Source organism: Marmota marmota, unplaced genomic scaffold (genome assembly GCF_001458135.2).
Source record: "Marmota marmota marmota unplaced genomic scaffold, marMar, whole genome shotgun sequence".
NCBI lineage: Eukaryota > Metazoa > Chordata > Mammalia > Rodentia > Sciuridae > Marmota > Marmota marmota.
This window is the reverse complement of record NW_025999925.1, coordinates 5,045,312-5,067,599: the sequence shown is the minus strand read 5'-3', so window position 1 is coordinate 5,067,599 and position 22,288 is coordinate 5,045,312. Positions and strand designations below refer to the sequence as shown.

At 36.2% G+C, this 22,288-nt stretch overlaps 1 protein-coding gene and 1 pseudogene across 1 annotated transcript in view; both read right to left on the bottom strand.

Moving 5' to 3' along the window:
* Aggf1 (angiogenic factor with G-patch and FHA domains 1) overlaps positions 1-20,840 on the bottom strand; it is a 37,578-nt gene extending 16,738 nt beyond the window's left edge. Inside the window, exons 1-8 of the mRNA XM_015497822.2 lie at positions 20,242-20,840; positions 15,671-15,773; positions 13,527-13,726; positions 10,951-11,115; positions 8,447-8,635; positions 5,509-5,839; positions 4,111-4,222; positions 3,710-3,761 (exon numbers count right to left, since the gene is read on the bottom strand). Coding sequence (XP_015353308.1) covers positions 3,710-3,761; positions 4,111-4,222; positions 5,509-5,839; positions 8,447-8,635; positions 10,951-11,115; positions 13,527-13,726; positions 15,671-15,773; positions 20,242-20,463 — 1,374 coding nt within the window. The 5' untranslated portion in view covers positions 20,464-20,840. The remainder of the gene's footprint in view (positions 1-3,709; positions 3,762-4,110; positions 4,223-5,508; positions 5,840-8,446; positions 8,636-10,950; positions 11,116-13,526; positions 13,727-15,670; positions 15,774-20,241) is intronic.
* On the bottom strand, positions 16,520-19,617 carry LOC125615794 (annotated as a pseudogene).
* Positions 20,841-22,288: the final 1,448 nt, after the last annotated feature.

Here is a 22,288-nt window from a genome sequence, read left to right as displayed (position 1 = left end):
TAGCGCGCTACCACTTAAACCACATCCCCAGCCTAAACCCAAGTGCTTTTAATCCCTGAGTCACATCCCCAGACCTTTTTATGTTTTATTTAGAGAAAAGGTCTTATGAAGTTGCTGAGGCTGGCTCTGAACTTGCAATCCTCCTGCCTCAGCTTCCAAAGTCACTAGGATCACAAGTGTGTGCCACCATACTTGACTAAATTTCATCATTTTTAAAACAGTTTTCTGAATACAAATTATACATAATTCTGGTAGAAATAATAGAGGCTATAGAAAGAAAATTCATCTACAATTTCACTTTTTTTTTTTTTTTCATTCCCAGGGCTTTGGGAATGCAAGTCAGATGCTTTGTCACTGAGCTATATTCCAGCCCTTCACTTTTAACTACTATTATATTTAATATATATCCTGTTTTACTTTTTAAACATACTTGAGATTATTAATATTATTTGAATTTTTTCACCTAATGTAATTATCCATATTATTAAAAATTTTAATAAAAAGGTAATTTGAAACACTGAAGACCAACTTTTCAGCATTTTCCAGATTATCAGTACTCAAGACTGATCACTCCTTCCTGGTTCCACAGCATTTTGTTTTACATTCATCTTTGCCTCTCAGGTTTAACATTATATCATGAGGTTCATCCAGTTTTGGGGCAGAGTTGTACTGTACTCACTTTGCTGAACCTGCTGTATGGCTGTATAACCTACAATATAATCTTCTAGAAATGGACATCTATGTTTTTTAGGGTTTTATTTATTTATTTTAATTGCTGAGGCTTCTTGTACATTTAATCTCTTTGTGTATCATTCAAGTGTTTTTCTACGGTATAAACCTAGGAAAAGAATTACTAAATCATAACATATGCAAATCTAGATATTGCCATATTGCTTTATTTATTTGTTTGTTTTTATGTGGTGCTGAGGATTGAACTCAGGACTTCATAAATGACAGGGAAGCCATATTGCTTTCCAAAGTGCTGATTATATTCCCACAAGGACTCTATGAGAATTCTTGTCACTCTAAGCATCCTTAACCAAAACTTGGTATTGTCAGAATTTAAATTTTTATTAACCTTGCAGGTATGAAATGAAATCTTATCATTGTGATTTTAATTTTCATTTCTCTGATTACTACTAAAAACCTTGTATTAACCATTTGGGTTTATCTATAACTTTTCTCTTTATGTCCTTTGTGTGTTTTTTAAAAGTTAGGCTGTTCAGAATAATAACAATATCTAAGGGTTTAAAGAGTTTCAAGTCTTTTGACACTGCTAAATCCTATTCCAAATAACTCTTCTAAATTATCTCCCAATAGTAGTAAATACTTTTAATGAATATGATGAATAAAAATGACAAATTGGTTTCTTCTCTATTGTTTAGATTACTAGAAAGATTGAATGTTTTTCATTTATTAATCACGATACTTCCTCTACTGTGAATTGCCTACTGTGAAAATCCTTTGCTCACTTAACCTATCAGTGTCACAATGGGGTTTGAGAATATAAACTTTTGTAAAATTTTTAAAGTACAAAGGAAATATATTTTGTCACATTTGTTGTGGCTGTCCCAGTCAGGCTCTTAAACTTTTTTTTTTAACATACAAAAGCTTCATATTTAGTCAAAACTATTTATCCACGGGCTGGAGCTGGGTCTCAGTGGTAGCGCACTAGCCTGGCATGTGTGAGGCACTGGGTTTAATTCTCAGCACCGCATATAAATAAATAAAATAAAGGTCTATCAACAACTAAAAACAATATTAAAAAAAACTATTTATCCTACTTTATACTTAGTATGAAGTACTTCATACTTAGTCATAACTATCGTGTGGCTTTAGCCATATTTTTAACTCAGGAAATCTGTCCTGGGGTTAAATATCTGAATATTTGTTTGTTCCCATAACATTAATATGAGGGTTTTTTTCAATAAGTATTTTTCATCCACACAGATATGTAGTACGAATTTTGCCAACAAACTAGCTATTCCACCAATGGATATTAATTTAAAAGAAAGAAAAAACAGATGTCACTAAGGAACTACCTATATTTTAGATTGGTGGTGGAGAAGATCTTCTTCACTACTTAAATTACAGATTAAGTATTTTTTGCAGAACAGGAAACATGGGTCATAGAAAAATTTTTAAATGTAAGATAATTTGATTAGAGTTAATATTATCAGAATTTTCCTTCATCTAAACAAATACCAAAAATGTAAAAGTAATTAGGCTTTCAAACTAATAAGTGGAATCAAATTTCATTCCCTAAAAGCAAAAATCACATAAATCTATTTTAGATTGATATTCAATTCCATTAAATAAAAACAAAATGGGAACCAGAGGTATAGTCAGTAATAGCATGTTTGCCTACCATGTGCAAGGCCCTGGCAATGAATGAATGAATGAACGAATGAATGAATAAATAAATAAATAAATAAAACAAATTTAGCAAAGGAAAAAAAAGAGTTAGCAACCATAAGAAGGGAGAAGGAAAAACAACAGGAAAAAGTTCAAAAAGAAGGGAAAAAAAAGAAAGAGAAATATGAACTTTATAACAAAGCCTCAATAGCTAAATCTTTTGGGGTTTGTTTTGTTCTGTTTTGTTTGAGAGAGGGTTTTGCTGTCTTGCTCAATCTGGTTCTGAATGTCTGTGTTCAAATGATCCTCTGGCTTCAGCCTCTCAAGTGGTGGGACTACAAGTCCAGGACACTGAGCCTGGCTTAATGTTTTTCTATTTTTATCTTAAATCATAATTCTATTTTTATTGTTTGTTTTTAAAAAACAACTGTTTGTTTCCCTGAAGCCACTGGAGGCTCAACTGGAAAATAAGAGCCACAGGTGGTAGACGATAAAATTATTCATAAATTATAAAATATTTTGGACTCTGGGCTGGAGATGTAGCTCAAGAATAGTGTGCTTGCTGAACATGCTAGAAGCCCTGAGTTCAATTCCAAGACCAAGAGCTTAGGAGAGGGAGGCAGGAGGCAGATTGGGCAGCATACTTTGAGCCCAAAGTTATACCTACTAGAGTAGCCTGAATCTAGGTCTAATGTATCATAGTTGCTCAAAAAACATGTGTCAAATGGCTACCATTTTAACACTTAGATTAAATAAATCCACATTTTCTACTCCTGATTCAGATTAGCAAGATGCAGTAGCATGCCTATAGTCCCAGTTCCTTTTTTTTAAAATATTTTTTAGCTGTAGATGGACATAATGCCTTTATTTTATTTATTCATTTTTTATGTGGTGCTAAGGATCAAACCCAGCACCTTGCACGTGCTAGACGAGAGCTGTACTGCTAAGCCACAACCCCAGTCCCTAGTCCCAGCTTCTTGTGAGGCTGAGGCAGGAAGATCATTTGAACTCAAAAGTTCAAGATCAGCCTGTTTGTCTCCGCCGCAACTCCCCCCACACACACACACCCACAAACAAAAACACACACACACACACACACTCTCTCTCTCTCTCTCATGCACACACACACAAATTTAGTTTACTGAAATTGTGATAAAGAATTTTTATTTCCTCAACACTGCAATAATTAAATTTGCACTGCCTTTATTACCATAACTATACTAAACATTAATTTTTTTTATTTAATGAGAAAAACTTCAAACTTTCTACTATAATGACTTTTTAAATTTTTTATGAAATGATGATTTTTAAAATTATATCTAGGAGGCTATACTTGAGAAATCAAAGATCTTACCTTACTGACACCAACCTCAGGGATTCGGAGAGTATGCTCCATATCTTTTTCTCTGCAGAATTGAGTAGAGTGTCATTAACAATTTTTGAAGCATATATAAATAAAATACTTAAAGACTGATATGGTAAGAATTTTTTTAAGTGTTGAAAGGCAAGGCCTCACATTAGATCTCTTGATTATAGAATATCCTTACTGCTATTTTAGATTTGCTATGCTTTCACATAGTAATTATTTGTTTACATGTCCTTTTTTCTTCAAATGTGCTTTCTCTGGGTAGAAACTTTACCTTAGTCCTCCTTGTACCCACAGCACATAAAACAATGTTTGATACATAATACTAGCATGATAAAGCGTCTTTAAAATAAATGAAAGAATGCTATAATAATATTAACCATTTTTACCTTCCAATTGTAGCAGGGTTTACAGCTGTAATAATAAAAAGAGATCCTGTCTGCAGCACTGGTGATCTAATAACAATTACTCTAATACATGGGGGCCAAATTTTTTCTTCATCTGCCAAGGAAAGAAATAGGCAAACATTAATTCAAATGCTATGCAAATAAAATAAAATTTACCTGGATATAAAGGAGGCATCCTTAAAAACAAAACAGAACAAAAAATGTTTTTCATCAGGACCAAGGGTATTGCTCAATGGTAGAGCATGGTCTTAGTAAGCACGAGGCCTGAACCCAATCCCCAGTACCACACATACACAAATAAAAAATGTACTGATTGCTGGGCACAGTGGTGCACACCTATAATCTCAGCAGCTCAGGAGGCTGAGGCAGGAGGGTCAAAAGTTCAAAGCCAGCCTCAGCAACTTAGCAAAGTCCTCAGCAACTTAGCAAGGTGCTATCTCAGGAAAAAATAAATAAAAATAAAAAAATGAAAAGGGCTGGGGATGTGGCTCAGTGGTTAAGTGCCCCTGGGTTCAATCCCAAGTACAAAAAAAAAAAGTACTGGTCAAAAATCTTAATTCTGGAGTTGGAGGTGGATTTCAGTGGTAGAGTGCTTGCCTACCATACAAAAGTGCCTGGATTTAATCCCCACCAGGGCAAAAAACAAACAAACAAAAAACTTTCAATCCAACTAAAATAAACGTCTTTAATTCTGTGATATTTATATAAGAATGAATAAGCCTAATGCTATTATTACAGTGAATAGCATAAGGTGTGCAGTATATTAAGCATCTATCAAAAAATAAATAAACTAACTTTCTTAAGGTCTTGAAATTTGAAAATATTCTCAAACAAATTTTTTTATTTTAAGCTAGAAAATTTTAGTCCACTTATTAAAAATAAGAGAAATCCCACTAAGAACAAAAGAACAAAATTAATTCATATACTATAATATGAAATACTGTGTTTTAAAAGTATGCCTTTATATCTGTGTGTAAAAAATACTAGATTTGCCATAATACATAAGTAACTGAATTCATGAGCTACACTTTTTAAACAAAACTTACTTTTTCTTCATATATTGTAAAAAGTATCTAATCCACTAAATAGCTTTAATATATACTTTCAGGTTAGAGTGTAGGAAGTTTGGTTTTCTGTTCTATTGATTAGGCTATTTGATACAATGAAACTTTCTTAAGGTCCAAAGTATTATTCATTTATTCACATTCTTCTTTCTAAAATTTACCAACTAAGTTCACATAATTTTCAATAATATCAACAAAACACTCACTTTATTTTGGGCAGATATTCTATGAGTTACTAACACTTTTAACTGTTTTGCTCTTTTATAATTACCAGACTGAGTTGTATTTAATTAAAACTCAATGGTTACTTACTTACCTTCCTCCTCTGTTTCTTCTGCAGTTACACTGTCTTCACTGGTATTACCCTCATCATAACTGTCCTCTGTTTGAGAGTCTGTAATTTCACCTTCTTCTGGCTCACTATCACTCTCTGTGATTTTCTCATCTTTAAGTGAAGCTGAATTACAGATGTTCTCATTAAGAGGAGATGCTATAGCATTTCCACTAACTGGAACAGTGAGTTTAGGGGAACTATTTTTGTGATGAATGTCTATTTTGGCCTTCTTTTTCACATTTGTAAAAATTTCTCCTTCACTGCAGTTTACATATTCAACACTGGAGGCTTTCTGATCTTCTGAATTCAAATCCTGGAAAGGAACAGATATGTGGAAGAAGGGGATAATAACTTTAAACATCAGTCTCTTTTATTATTATATGAAGTTTCAATGAATGTAAAGATATAATGTATAGTGAAAAAACAAAAGATATAAACTGTGCCTACTCTTTCTCTCATGTTCCTCTTCTCAGTTAATGAATGACATTATCATCCTCTTATCATCCAAATTAAAAATCTTATACCTATCATTGACACCCCTTAACCACTACATGGAGTCAATTACCAAGTGGTACAGACTCCATCTACAACTGATTCCAAATCTGTCTCCCCTATTTATTCTCAATGTCCTAATATTACTCCGTCCAGGCGCTCAATATGTATTGCTTGAACCATGTTATAACCTATACTATAAAAAATATACTATCCAATAAAAATATAACATAAGCCACATCTGTAGTTTTAAATTTCCTAGAAGCCATACTTTAAAAAGAAAAATTATTAATGAGAATGTTTCCATTTTTTCTAAGAAGACTTCAAAATCCAAACATATTTTATACATACAACATACCAAATTTGGTCTAGCTTCATTTCAAAAGGTCAAGAGCCACATGGAGCTAAGAGAGCTACCTTATTGGACAGTGTAGGGCTAGAGAAAGCACCTACCTACTTTAAATTTTCCTTTCAATCTCTTTCCAAATAGCAAGTCAATATGCAAATAAAATATAAAACTGATTTTACATATACATGAATTTAAAAATCCAAATGTACCTGATTATTTTTAAAGTAGGCTTCATAGTGCCCCAAGTTTTAAAATATAGACAAATTATATTATCTTTTATTCTAAAATTTATATCTTCCTTTTTCCAAAATTTTAACTTATATGGCATAAGCACTGTACTATTATTAACTTGTACAGGCATAGTCAGCATGCTTTATGGAAAAAAACAAATCTATTATTTTTTTTTAACTTTTTCTTTTAGTTGTCAATGAACCATTTTTTTGAGATTTTTACTCTTTACTCTTTTCTCTTCACCCTTCATACATACATACTTTGTGAATTATATTAAAAAATAAATTAGAAACTACATATTTAAAGGGAAGGAAAAAGGAAAAAAAAAAAAATCACCCTAAATTCAATCACACAGTTAGACACTCTTGTTATTCTATGCAAACTCTTTGAGATTTTTTTTCATTAATTTTATGTAGATATACCCCTGGCATCACAACACATTCTGTTCTTATTCTGTTGCTATTAAGTACTTTATTACTCTTGTTCATCAAGAAGCCTACAGACCTTTATTTTTTAATTTATTTTTATAGGTGGTGCATGAGAATCAAACCCAGTGCCTCACACATGCTAGGCAAGTGCTCTACCACTGAGTCACAACCCCAGCCCCATATCTATTATTTTTAATACACAAATAAATTTTTATCATATACAACATGATATATATAAATGAATTATATAGACATCAAATGACTAAATCAAGCTATTTAACATATGCATTACATATTTTTGTGGTAAGAAAACTTAAAATTAACTCTTGTACTGACTTTCAAAAATACACCTGGGGTATAAGCTCAGCCTACCATGTGTAAGGCCCCGAGTTCAATCCCCAGCTCCACTAAAAATAAAAATAAAATAAATAATTATAGTCCCCATTTTATACAACAGACAACTCTGTTATTTTAGCCTTGGAGAAGCAATCATATTCCTCTTTTCCCTTGAGTCAGTAACACACTCTGAATTTTCTATCTTAGAACAATATGATGAAGTGAATCCGTATATTCTTCCATTATTTTATAAAAATATGATAGCATCTTATACACATACTTTTAATAGGAGCATAAATTCAGTTTGGAGACTAGGTAAGCTTTTGCAGTGTGATAAAGTATATACACTCCCAGTAATACAAATTCATCAAGGACAAGAAGCTGAAAAACTATTAGGAGCTTTGAAGGCCATGTAAATTACAGCCCCCCGCCCAAAAAAATACATATACATATATAGATATACATATATACACACATATATATGTATATGTGTATATGTGTGTGTGTGTGTGTGTGTGTGTGTGTGTGTGTGTATATATATATATATATATATATATATATATATATATATATATATAAAAATCTGTGTATTTTGTTACTATTGTTTATTAAACAACTGTATAGGGGAAAAATGAGTGAAACTGTCCAAAGTGCTATTTTCAATAAGCTATTTGCCAGTATAGAATGTTAGATACCCACTAAGAGATGAGAAAGGGCTTGCAGGTAGGCATTCAGGAACAATGTACATTTCAAGTTATTTACTCTAGTCTCTTCACACCACTGCTCACATCCATATATTCTCACCTACAAAAAGTGAGGTTTAAAAGTATCTTTAAAAATAAAGCAAATACTGCCCTAAATTTACCTCCTCCAAATTTTGAGACATATCTTCTTTATCTAGTGATTGAAAATTTGTGAAAAGGTCATGGTCACTCCATCTTAACTTTTTTTGATTGTTGCATTCTGATATTTTAAAAAATGTTATTGAAAATCAGTTATAGAACAAATTTCAGTTTCATAAGAAAATGCTGCCTTACTTACATTATCGAAATTATGTAACATTTTAAAATTAAAAAGACATTACCTTTTCCTCATTTGTTATAGAATAATCTGGATCCCTTCTTTTCTTCTTCAATTTTTTATCTTTACTTTGTTTTGTACTAGAAGTCTGATAAGGTTGCAAGTCTACTCGAGAATGAAATTGATATCGACCACTTTCCACATCACAGTAGTAATAAATCCCAGTGGAAGGATCATAATATAGTTGATTTTCCTTTCAAAGTCAAGAAAACAATACATTCTATTTATCTATGATGAAATATAGTAGAAAAACAAACCTAACAGAAATGTCAAATCCATTCAAATACAGTAAATGTGTCTTTTAACTACTGTAGTATTTTCAGAAGATACTGAGTTAAAAGAATATGAAAAATTTTCCAAAATACTTTACCAATATCTGCTTTAATTTTCCTAGTATGAAAAGCAAATCTAAACATTAAATGAAATCACATGAAATGGCCACGATTTGATGATTTTTCACTTTAAAAGAAATTGAACTTTCTTATGGCTCAACTTGATACATTAACAAAAAAATGATAATGAGAAACTTTTTTGAAAATATGAAAACTGAGGCACGCATTAGAAAACCTGCATATGGAAGCAATTTCAGACTCATCATTCTTAATGACCACAGAATAATGGTCTGATAACATCAACCCCCAACCCCTCCCCTCAGTATTAATAACACAAGATTTACCTTTAATGTTTATTACAAAAAGTAAGAAAATTTTAAGGGGGAGGAAAAAAACTTATAAAAACCACAACATATAACACTCTATAGAAAGAACCTGGTAAACAACTGCCTTCACTAATTAATTCTATATTAAAGTAAGGAAGACTTGAGTAGGACAGTCATGTGCAAATGAATTTTAGCAAATTATGAATTAAAAACCATAAAGATAAAATTATGTAATCACCTACATTTATGAGACACTGGTTAAGACTCCAAAACCAAAATTTAACTGAGTCAGCTATATTTTATTTATATCATAAATCCATACAGAACACACCTAAAAATATGATGTACTGAGATGGAGCAAAACTTTCTGAAAAGGATAGTTTTATTTTATTTACTTATTTATTAATTTATTTTTCTAACTATTACAATTTATTTATTTTATTTTTCGGTATCAGGGATTTAATCCTGAGGCACTTAACCACTGAGCCACATCCCCAGCCCTTTTTTATATTTTATTTAGAGTCAGGGTCTCTGAGTTGCTGAGGCTGGCTTTGAACTCATGATCTGCCTGTCTCAGCCTCCCCAGCTGCTGGGATTATAGGCATGAGCCACAATGCCCAGCAATATATCATCTTTAATCCATACATTTTGCAGATTTCTTTTAAAAATATTTAGAATTTTCACCATCTTTCCTTTAAGAAATTTAATGACACTTTCTCATTTTATTTCTAGGTATAAAGGAACTTTTATAACTTAGACCTTTAAACTTTGATAAATATGTCAATCCAATACGTAGGCATTTGCAAAATACAAGAAAAAAGTTATTTAATTAAAATAAAATGAAAACTAGCACCACACTGGCAAAATAAGAATGTTCCTGGTCTACTTAGAAATATAACATACAGAATGTAACTACTTACAGAACAGATGTCAAGAGGAAAGATACAGGCAGGAAGGTAAAAAATGACAAAGCCTAATTTCTACTTGGAAACAGTATTTTCCTTAAAACCAAATAAGTAATAGCTTTGGATAAGAGTTTAACTTTCTGGGACATTAAATAGTAATGTCAATTAGCATACTCCCATGGGAAAAAAAATCTCTTCATGAAAGACTTTTAAACAGTCTACCATGTGCAGATAAACTAATGGAATCTCTAATCTCAACTAGGGATGTGGCTCAATGTTAAAAGCACCCCTAGGTTCAATCCCCAGTACTAAAAATAAATAAATAAATAATTTGAAAATTTAAATCTCACCCCTAACCTATAATTAACAATTTCACTTCCTTAAATAAAAATATATACACTTAGGTTCTTAAATATTTTAAAACAATTAATGATCTAATTTGACTAATAAAAATTCATTGTAACATGTTACTTTACATATAAAAGGTTATTAGGAACCAGGTACAACAGTGCATGCCTATAATCCTAGATAGGAGGCTGAGAAGGATGATTACAAGTTCAAGGTCAGCTTAAGCAACTTATTGAGACCCTGTCTCAAAATAAAATAAAAAAGAGCTCAGGAGGTAGCTCAGTGGTAGAATACTTGCTGAGCATGCATAAGGCCATGGATTTTAATCACCAAAATTACACACACAAAAAAAAAAAAAATTTAGATTGCTCTAAAATATTGATTTGTAATAATCACAATTAGCAACTTATCTTACTCAAAAATCTAAAAGGGTAGCATCACAAGCTATTTTATAATCCTTTTGTCAAAGCTTTGAATAAAACATAATTTTTAAATGCCATATCTTGCTTTTACTTCAGCTTAGCGTTTGGTATTTGCTAACAGGCAGTTAAATATATAACGATTTGGTATTAAAAAAAAAAAATCCAAGACACTTACAGAATCGTAATAGAAACCAGTGCTGTGATCAAAATATAGTCCCGTACTTTCATCATAACTAAATCCAGTCTGTGATACAGCAGCTTCTGCAGCAGCTCTCAAACTCTCAGCTAATGATGAACCTTCTAAGGATGTATCTTCTGTTGCTAATGCTGACGTTAACTCCTACAGAAGACACAGTCACATAAAATAAGACAAACTTCTGTATATCAATCCAAAAGTTATCAGAATTAAAATAAGTAGAAAGAAAACTATGTTTAAAAACAATGACTTCCATTTCTACAATGGAAAGATATGGCTACCAATTACAATTGGAACTGTTTTAACAAATGTTTACTAATATGTCATTTAATTCAATTTTGACCCAGTTTTTAGTTACAATGGTGGAGATGGAATAAAGGAATCTGTGCATACTAGGTGAATACTCTACCAGTAACTACACCTCCAGCCCCTTGATCCAGTTTTAAAGACACTAAAACTAAGAGAATAACAATTATTCAAAAATAAATGTATAAGCCGGGCGCGGTAGGACACACCTGTAATCCTAGTGGCTCAGGAGGCTGAGACAGGAGAATCCCAAGTTCAAAGCCAGCCTCAGCAATGGCAAGGGACTAAGCAACTCAGAGAGACCCTGTCTCTAAATATAATACAAAAATAGGGCTGGGGATGTGGGTTCCATGGTTGAGTGCCCCTGAGTTCAATCCCCAGTACCTAAAAAAATAATAATAATAATTAATTTTTAAAAAATGTATGGGGGCTGGGGTTGTAGCTCAGTGGCAGAGCACTTACCTAGCACATGTGAGGCACTGGTCCAATCCTCAGCACCACATGAAATAAAATAAAGGTATTTGTGTCCATCTATAACTAATAAAATATTTTTTAAAATAAAAAAAATATATGATACTATAGGGAAACAATCTATAAAAAAACAGACCATGAAATATTAAGACAAAAGATCTATATTTTTCAATAATTATATGTTAAATGAGAAAAACACTTTAAAAAGAGAGATGGAGAAGAAAGTTACAGATTAAATGAGGCATAATAATTCTGATTCAAACAAATTATAAAACTCAAATGTACAAAACATTTAAGGAAATTTGAACAGGGAGAGGCTATTTAACATAAAAGAATTTTTTTTTTTTTACAGCTATGGACATAGCTCTTCAATGGCAGAGCACTTGCCTAGCATGCATGCACCAAGCCCTGGGTTCAATATCTGGCACTAGGGGAAAAAAATTATTTCTAAATATAACTAAGTGCACAGGCTGAGATAGGAGGATCACTTAAGCCCTTGGAGTTTGAGGTCAGCCCAAAAGACATACCAAGACCCTATACTCCCCCAAAATATGTTTTTACATGTAAACATGATATTGTATGTGCTGTTCAAAGCTCTTTAGCCGAGTCAAAATATACTGACAAATTCTCTGTTTAGTTTGTACACATCACAAAATTTTAGAGCACAACGTAGCAGGAAAACAATTATACATATAAATAAATTCTGATGGGGAGAGTTACTGGGGATTGAACCCAGTTGTGCTCTATCACTGAGCTACATATCCAGACCTTTGTATTTTTTTTATTTTGAGACAGAGTCTTGCAAAGTTGCTGTGGCTGGCCTTGAACTTGCAACCAGCTGCCTCAGCCTCCTGAGTCACTGGGATTACAGATATGAGCCACCACAGCCAGCCTAATTTTGGCTTTTAAAAACTGTTGGCAAGAATGCTGGTAATCCCAGCAACTTGGGAGGCCAAGGATTGCAAGTTCAAAAGTCAGCCTCAGCAACTTAAGAGAGGCCCTAAGCAATTTAGTGAGACCCTGTCTCAAAACAAAAAATAAAAAGTTGGCTGGGGGTGTGGTTCAGTGGTTAAGTACTCCTGGGTTCAATCTCTGGTATAAATAAATAAGTAAATAAATAAATAGAAAGTTTGCCAGGTGGAGCCTGATGTATTCCCACTCAGGAAACTGAGGCAGGACGATTCCAGTTTTGAGGCCAGCCTCCGACACTTGCCAAAACCCTGTCTCAAAATAAAAAGGACTAGGGATGTAGTTCAGTAGTATAGTGCCCAGGGGTTCAATTTCAGAAACAACAACAAGGAAAAAAAACTTGCAAGACACAGTGGCATGAGCCTGTAGTCCCAGCTACTTGAAGGCTGAAACATGAGAATCATATGAGCCCAGAGATTTGAGACACCTGGGCAACACAGCACAGCATAGCACAACCTCATCTCAAAACATAAAATAAAGTGTACTATTCTTGGGACAATTGAATGTTTATAACCCTAGTATGTTATAACGCACCAAAGGAGTCTATCTTTCCACATAATAATGACAAATAAGGACAAGTTCTTTAGCATCAAGAATTTCATGTTGCCAGGTGTGATGGCATATGCCTGTAATCCCAGCAACTTAGAAGGCTGAGGAATGAATGAAGCTCAAGACCCATCTCAGCAATACAGTAGGACACTGTCCAAAATAAAAGAAAAAGGGATAGGGATTTAGCTCAGTGATAAACCACCCCTGGGTTCAATCCCCAGCAACATGGGAAAAAAAGCTTCAACTTAGCGTTTTATTACCTGTGAATTTGAGGTGAAATGATCTTCAGGTTCACATTTAACATTTTCTGTTGCAACAGTACCAGTGAAAATATCACTTTCTATTTGTGACTGGTCTTCAGAACTAGAAGTAGGAGCTTCAGTATTCTGACAATGTTGAACTGAGTGTTCAGTCACCTTATTTGTAAGACTATCATCATTATAGTATGCCTGATAATAACCTGTAGCAAAAGCAAATTAAGTGACATATTAGAATAGTGTACATAAAACAGGCTTAATTCTGAAACATTGGCTCTTAGTACAAAACAACACACATTACAACTGTACATATTTTAAAAAATTAAAACTGATGATGCATATAAATCTTCAAATTGTGTACCTTTAATTCTACTGTCTCCATCAGTACCCCAGTTATCAAGCTATAAAAAAGCCAGGTGAATAGATTTGGGATTTCCACATCAAGGGTAAAGAAGAGCTGAGCACAGTGGCACTCGCCTATAATCTCAGCAACTCAGGAGGCTGAGGCAGGATGATTAAAAGTTCAAAGCCAGCTTCAACAACTTAGTGAGACTCTGTCTCAAAATAAAATATAAAATAGGGCTAGGGATGTGGTTCAGTGGTTAAGCACCCCTGGGCTCAATCCCCAGTGGGGCCCCCACCTCCCAAAAAAGACAGGAGGCTGAGGCAGAAGGATTGCAAGTTCAAAGCCAGCCTCAGCAATTTTACTGAGGCCCTAAGCAACTTAGGGAGAGCCTGTATCAAAATAAAAAAATATAAAAAGGTAGGGATGTGGCTCAATGGTTAAGTGCCTCTGGGTTCAATCCCTGGTGCCAAAAATAAATAAATAAGGCTAGGATATAGCTCAGTGGTATAGCAACACTGGGTTCAATCATCAGTACTGAAAAAAAAAAGGGGGGCGGGAATGTGGCTCAAGCGGTAGCACACTTGCCTGACATGCGCGGGGCACTGGGTTCAATCCTCAGCACCACATAAAAATAAAAATAAAGATGTTGTGTCCACTGAAAACTAAAAAATAAATATTAAAAAATTCTCTCTCTCTCTCTCTCTTAAAAAAGGGGGGGGGGTAAAATAGAAATATGTAGATAGCTTGTATTCTGACAAAAAAACCTAGTAACTGGATTTGATTTTGCTGTCCAATTTTTCTCATGCTGAGAAAAATTTAATATCATACATATATAAGGCTACTACTATTGGTATGTTTAGAAATTTACCTATATGTCATGAACGAAGCAATGTAAAACATAATGGGAAAGATTACTTCTTATGATCCATAGTAATTAAAACTCAGTAGCTCAATTATTTTGTGTTATAATATAACAATTGATGAGGCTATGATGGTAGGTTTACCATTCCTCCAAGTGCCTAAGAGACTAGCACTAAATATAATGCTAAGTGGAACATATCAACAAGAAAACCTGAGCCCCTGGACACAAAAAAAGGCCAGATATGAAAGTATCTATATAGCACAATTTACTCAGTAAGCCAGGCATGGTGAAGAGTTTCTGCAGTCCCAGAGTCTGAAGTGGCAGGATCACTTGAACCCAGAAGTCTGAGACCAGCCTGGAGAACACAGTGAGACCCCCCCATGTCAAAAACAAAAAATAAAATTATTCAGTGAGGGGCTGGGGTTATAGGTCAGTGATAGAGCACTTGCCTACCACATGTGAGGCACTGGATTTGATTCTCAGCACTGCATATAAATAATAAAAATAAATTAAATAAAGGTATTACATCCACCTACAACTAAAAAAAAAAAATCTCAAAAAAAATTACTCAGTGAGGGGCTTGGGTTATGGTTCAGTTGTAGAGCGCTTGCCTAGCATAGGTTCAATTCTCAGCACCACATATAAATAAAATGAATTAAATAAAGGTCCATCAACATCTTAAATATATATATATATATATCTCACTCAGTAATGTTTTCAGTCCACAGAAAACACATCAGCAACATTATAGAAATTAAAGAAATGACAGTACCAGAGAGCAAATTAATTATCTGCAAATACCAAATTATGTGGAAAGAAGTCAATATTATGACAGTTCTCATATTTATGTAGATCTTTATCTACTTTAAATTTAACAGAAACACTATGTTAGCATGTTCTGAATGTTATAGTATTAGGATACCCTCACGAGATGAATACCTGAAATTGACCAAGGAGTATGGTTCTCTGTTTGTACTTCTACATCAAACTTTTTATTATCTTCATTTCTCCCACAATGAAGTATTTTACTGAGTTCTTCCACCTGGAAGGAAACAAAAGCTTTAGGAAAAATCATAAAGCAATATACTACATACACCATTCTCTTCATATTAAAACAAGAAAGTATTTTTCTTGGTAAAAGTTTCAGACAAGTGGCAACCCCTATCACATCTCCTCTCACCTTGCAAGAGTTCTCTTTTTCTTACTGGAATAAATCTTACTCTTTTATGTTCAAAAGTTTTAAAGAAGAGCCAAAGGAGGGTTTGTTTCTTTTTCAGAAATACTAAAAATACTTATAACTCTTAGAGTTAATTTTCAGATTTTTTTTTTCTTCTTTTGAGATGGGGATTTCACTATGTTGACTTGACTGGACTGGATATTCCTAGGCTAAAATGATCCTCCCACCTTAGCCTCCCAAGTGCTGGCACTATAAGCACACAATATCATACTTGGCACATGGATGTTTTTATTCTTAAATCTGCTTGCACAGCAGGGAGCAGTGGTACATGCCTATAATCCCAGCAGCTTGGGAGGCTGAGGCAGGAGAATCGTGAGTTCAAAGCCAGTCTCAGGAAAAGCGAGGCACTAAGTAACTCAGTAAGACCCTCTCTCTAAATAAAATACAAAATAGGGCTGGGGATGTGGCTCAGTGGAAGAGTGTCCCTGAGTTCAATTCCCAGTACAAAAAAACAAACAAACAAACAAAAATTTTGTGGGGCTGGGATTGTGGCTCAGTGGTAGAGCGCTCACCTAGCACGGGCAGGAACCGGGTTCGATTCTCAGCACCACATAAAAATAAAGGCATTGTGTTGTGTCCATCTACAAAAAAGATATTCATATTCTCTCTCTCTCTCTCTCTCTCTCTCTCTCTCTCTCTCTCTCAAAAAATAAAAATAAAAAAATTTGCTTGCCAAACATACAAATACCATCCCCCAACTTAATCTGGCCAAACTAAGTAATGGGACTTCATGAACAGAATCCTTCATTTCTAACCAATAGGACCATTTGGGGCTGAGTGGTTGAGTGCTTGCCTAACATGCACCAGGCCCCAGGTTAAATACACAGCACTGCCAAAAAAGCAAGAACAAAGAAGAAATCAACCAAACACACACACAAGAAATGTTTTTATGCTACTAGAATGTTTTTATGCTACTATTTAAAAAGTCAGCAGTTCTAAAAAAATAGCAGGAACGGTGGCACAAGCCTGTAATTCCACCTAGTCAGAAGGCTGAGGTAGGAGGATCCCAAGTTCAAGAACATACTGGGCAAATTAAGGATACCCTGTCTCAAAAAATTAAAAAGACTGGAGTGTAGCTCAGTGGTAGAGGACTTGCTGAGAAAGTATAAAGCCCTGTATTCAATCCCCAGTAACTAACACACACACACACACACACACACACACACACACACTCTCTCTCTCTCTCTCTCTCTCTCTCACTCACACACACACACACACACACACACACACAGAGAGAGAGAGAATTAGAAAAATCTAAAAACTACAAATTCCATTCATACTGAATTATCTAGTATCACTCAGTGTCCTTCACCTGGAATTAGCTATTCACTTAAATACATTAATGCCATTTGTATGCCTTAATGCATATTTGTTTTCTTTAAATAGTAGTCTTATGACTAAACAACTGCAGCAGAAGGGAACAGAGAACAAGGCCATCTGAGAGGGGCATCTATCTTCCACATGCCTCATATATTAAAATGCCCCTGAAAGGATACTGCATTGATCAGAGAAACACAGTGTGGACATGCCCATAAGCAGATGAGTTAATGCTTCTCTGAAAGATTCTTAGTATGAGACAATATCTACTATATGCATGAAACCAACTTTTTAAAAAAGCGACAAAATATTTAAGATACATTAGCTTAAATAGAGGAAGGTGTAAGACTGATTATATATAGATTATCTAAGCACTTTATGAGTTATCAGATCTGCTCTTATTACCAGGACTGGAACTAGTGTGAAACAAGCAAGATACTTTAAGGTAACAAATCTAAGGAGCCACTCTCTCGCAGCTCCATAAAAGTATAGGGTCCATACCTGAAAATAAGTGCCCCTTTAGCTTCCTCATCCTAGGAGCCTGACTACTTTGCCCTAGTTCTGGCTCTGGCTGTTTCCACTATTACATGTACTAGATTATTGGTACTTTGGATAACATCTCCATAATTCACACCACTGCCTTACAAATTAGTTATCCTAATGGCCAATTTTACATATAAAAATACCTGAAGAGACAAGTAATTTACACAAGGTCTTTAGACCCCAAAGCCAGATCCTGCACATATTATGGTTTTCTATTATTTCATCCTCAATTCTCAAGCCTACATTTTACTGCTCCAAATGAAACATGAATGATTTGGGATGACAGTTAACCGAATTCTTCCCTCCCAGGGGAGGTTGACTAGGAGAGCAGAGTTACTACTATAAATTAGTACTTATAATTAGTACTAAAGTTGGTACTTTACTACTGTGAGTTAGTATTTCTAAGTTGTTTGATGTTTTTGTGGTGCTGGGGATCCAACTCAGGACCTTGCAAATGCTAAGCACGAGCTCTACTGCTGAGCTATATCCCTAGCATTTTTTTTTTTTAAGATGAGGTTGCCCAGGCTAATCTTGAACTCTTAGTTCAAGTGATCTCCTATCTTGGCCTCCCAAATAATGGAGACTATGGGCACAAGCCACCTACCCCACCTTACATTTCCATTTCTTTTTTATTTTTCCTCCCCCTCAGTAGAAAATCACTTTATTCTAATTAACTTACAAAGAATATCAGAACAGCTGGTTTAAGGAGGCTACATAAACATCTGCCCAGTCCCAAATTCTGTACCAACTCAGTGAACTTCCATACAATTAGAATACTCTCTTCCATTGCCATTCAGAAACAACAAAGCTATTAAGTGAGGTTTCACATTGTGGTTTTACAGTTCGTACTTTCACTATCAATTATATCTGTATACTAATGTAACTTGGTCATCAGAGCCGATTTTCCACTTTTTCAATTTGAACTTCTTGATTAACTAATCTGTTTGCAATTCTGCACTATTTTAGCATCTCACTGAAATCTTCACAGAGCTTAACATCATCCTGATTCTGGGCACACTACAAAAACTGTTTTATCTCATAAAGACAAGGGCCACCAAGCTGCTTCTGCTGTGGTGGCTGGGTTCCCTGAGGCTCCCAGTAAATGATGTCAGTCTCAGAGGGCTCAATAATACTTCCCCCACTGAGGCCCACAGTGGTGGTACAATCCAGTGTGTGCCTAACAGAAAAGCCCACAGCCACACCAGCTGCAGTGGTTGCTATTGACCATCAGACCTGACTGCTGGTGTGCAGTGGCAGATGAGCCAACTACAGATGGAAGGGCTGCTTCTGTGGCTGAGCTGCTGGTGCTGGCCTGGGTGCAGCTTTCATCTCAGGGGCCTGGCTGGCTGGGGTTAGGAGGTGGGGGGTTTGCAAGGCACAGCTTCAGCTTCCACATGCCATGCTGTGCACAAGTTTCAGAGCCCAGAACGCTAAAGGACAAAGCTTGGGGCAACCCCACCAGAGAGCCAGCAGAAGCTGGGGAACATATTTCCATTTTTTATGATGGACCACTATCAAGTTAACATTAATAAGAAAATGCTGGCTCTTGGAAGATTAGTAAAATGTTTTCTTTGAGAATCTTTAAGACAAACAGTATTTTAATAATTTATAAATATAAAAGAGTTTTATTTAATGTTATCATATTGTGGTCTCCTCCCATGTTTACCATATTTCTGAATCCTGGCACAATTCCTATACATAAAAGGAATTAAAGAACTAGCACTGAGTAAAGAGTAAAAAACAATCTATGTCATAATGTCAACAACTAACCAACGGGCATAGAAGTCATTTCAACTCAGCAGTTAATTTTCGGAGCTCATTTTTACTCGGAGCTCATTTTTTCTCGGCAGTATTGGGGATTGAACCCAAAGACAACAACACTGGGCTACATTTCCAGCCTTTTTTCTTTAAAGACAGGTTCTTGATAAGTTGCCGAGGCTGGCCTTAAACTTGAGATCCTCTTGCCTCAGCCTCCTGAAGGTTGCTGGGATTACAAGAGGGAATAACCATGTGAGGCTAGAAAAAATATTACAAGGCTGGGGACGTAGTTCAGAGTTACAGCGCCTAGAATGTGTGAAACTCTTGCGTTCGATTCCTCATTACAACACACACACACAAACATACACACACCCCGCAACTGTCAATGGGGCGTTGGGACAAGTGAGAATTTAGACCGTCTGGCCAAAGCACTGGAGTACAATTCACGCTAGCCCCAAGGGTCTCTTAAACCAAGTACACTGAAACTTAGATTTGCTCCAGTTGTACTTGGAATTACAACTCTATGCTTTCATTTACTCCAGTTACTCTATAAAGTAGTTTTGGGCTCCAGCTAGGGAGCCCTTCCGAAGCTATCAAAGGCTTCGAAGACTTCACGGGGCTGGAAGGGGCTCGGAGCTAGAGGCGGACAGCGCACCTGCGTGCGGAGCTCCTGGTTGTTGCTTTCTGCGCTCTGGTACAGCCGCTCCGTGTGATGCAGCAGCTTCTCTATCTCCCGCACCTGACGCTTGCAGCTCCGCAGCTCGCGTTCCAACTTCTCCACCTTCCGCCTCAGCTGGGCCAGTTCAGGCTCGGGGGAGGTGGGCGGTGACAGTGACAACGAAGGCGACGGCGGGGGGGACGGTGCCTCGCAAGCCATGAGGTCCGGCGAGGGGTGGCCCGCGAGTGCGGAGGCACTACGCTCAGACCAAGATTGATGCCGGCGGCCCCAGAGGCCACGAGAGAGCGCGGGCTGCGAAAGGTGGCCTCACACCCTGCCTGCCGCGGTGGCCCCTGGCCATGACGCCCTGAAACTTATCACCTGTGGTCGGACGGGTCGGCGAACCAATGAGCAAGGGGACGGAGGCCGGCCCCTGCCCGATCTGCGCGACTTGAAATTGGAACACTTTGTTGACAATAACCTTTCACAGCGACCGAAATGCCGAGAGGTGTCTTGGAGAAGTACTCGGGTTAAAGAATTAGAAGACAGAGCGCTCGGCGGTTCCCGAGCAGAACCGGAAATGATTTACCGGAGGTGGGCGGGGCCAAGACGGAAAAGGAAGCGACGGGAAGCGGGAAGGGCCTTTTGGTACATTTGCGCACCTCCAGCCTGCGTTCCGGAGCCGCACAAGGGTGCGTGCAGAGGCGGAAGGAAAGTGGTTGTAGAAGGTCTAGCGAGGTAGAAATTTCTGTACATGCCGACCGTCTTTGAGAAAAACGTTTTGTTTAGAGTTCAGTTCCCAGTTCCGTATTTTCCACATGTGAACACTGAGTCACATCTGGAAATGATTTGCCAGGGATTGTAGAGATAATGATAATTTAGAACTAGAACGTTGTATTCTGATGCCCTGCTTACTTGATCTGCTGATTCCATGAGTTAAGACACCCTGGAAAGAGGACTAATTAATTATATTTGACTTGCAGACAAGAGAACCCTTGGTGAGGAAGTAAAAGAAAATACTCTGTGGAACAGGAGAGAAAAATACTCTTGTTGGATAGGTTTACTTGATTTATCCTGTATGAACCCTAGCTTTGCTTCACTAGTCTTTAAATCATGGGCTTCTTAAAACACACTTCCTCCCTTCCTCAAGGTCTCTTAAATTAGATACTGGATTCAGAAAGCTGGCCTGAGATTTTCCAGAGGTCAAACTTCCGTGTTTTTCTTTTGGTACTAGGGTTTGAACCCAGGGGTACTTTACCACTGAGTTATATTCCCAGCCTTTTCTTATTTTTTTATTTTTAGACAGGGTCTCTCTAAGTTGCTTAGGGCCTCACCAATGCCAAGGTTGACCTTGAATTTACACTCCTCCTACCTAAACCCCGGAACTGCTGGGATTACAAGCATGCATCACCACACCCAAAACTTCCCATTATTGTCTGTATTCTCTTTCCTTCAGCTTTCTCCACCATCAAACTAGGCAGTACCCACAGAAACTGTGTGGTTAACCAAAATGTCAGAACACAGTGGCAAGAAAATTCACTAACAGAAACCTAAGGGACAGTGATTGTGAGACACACATCTTTGACAAGGCTCACCATGTTTGGGTCATTTTTTCTGAGGCTCCTCCATATCTTAGCAAATTCTGGAATCCACAGACAGAAGATTTCCAAATTAGATGACTGCTGCACAGCATCATTAAATCATTCCATTTTTCCTGGGATAACAGGGTCAATCATCACCCAGTATCCAGACCCTGGGGAAGCTGAGGAGCTATGTATTGTGTTAATAACTGATAAGGTAAATCTTCACTCTGCTTTTCTTTTTCAAAATTGACTTAATGGGCTGGATATGATGGCACGTGACTGTAATTGCAGTGACTGGGGTAGCTGAGGCAGGAGGGTTGCAAGTTCAAGGCCAGCCTCAGCAATTAGCACAGCCCTAAGCAACTTAGTGAGAAGTTGTCTCGAAATAAAAATAACAAAGGCTGGGGATGTGGCTCAGTGGTAAAGTGACCCTGGGTTCAAATCGCTGGTACCAAAAAATA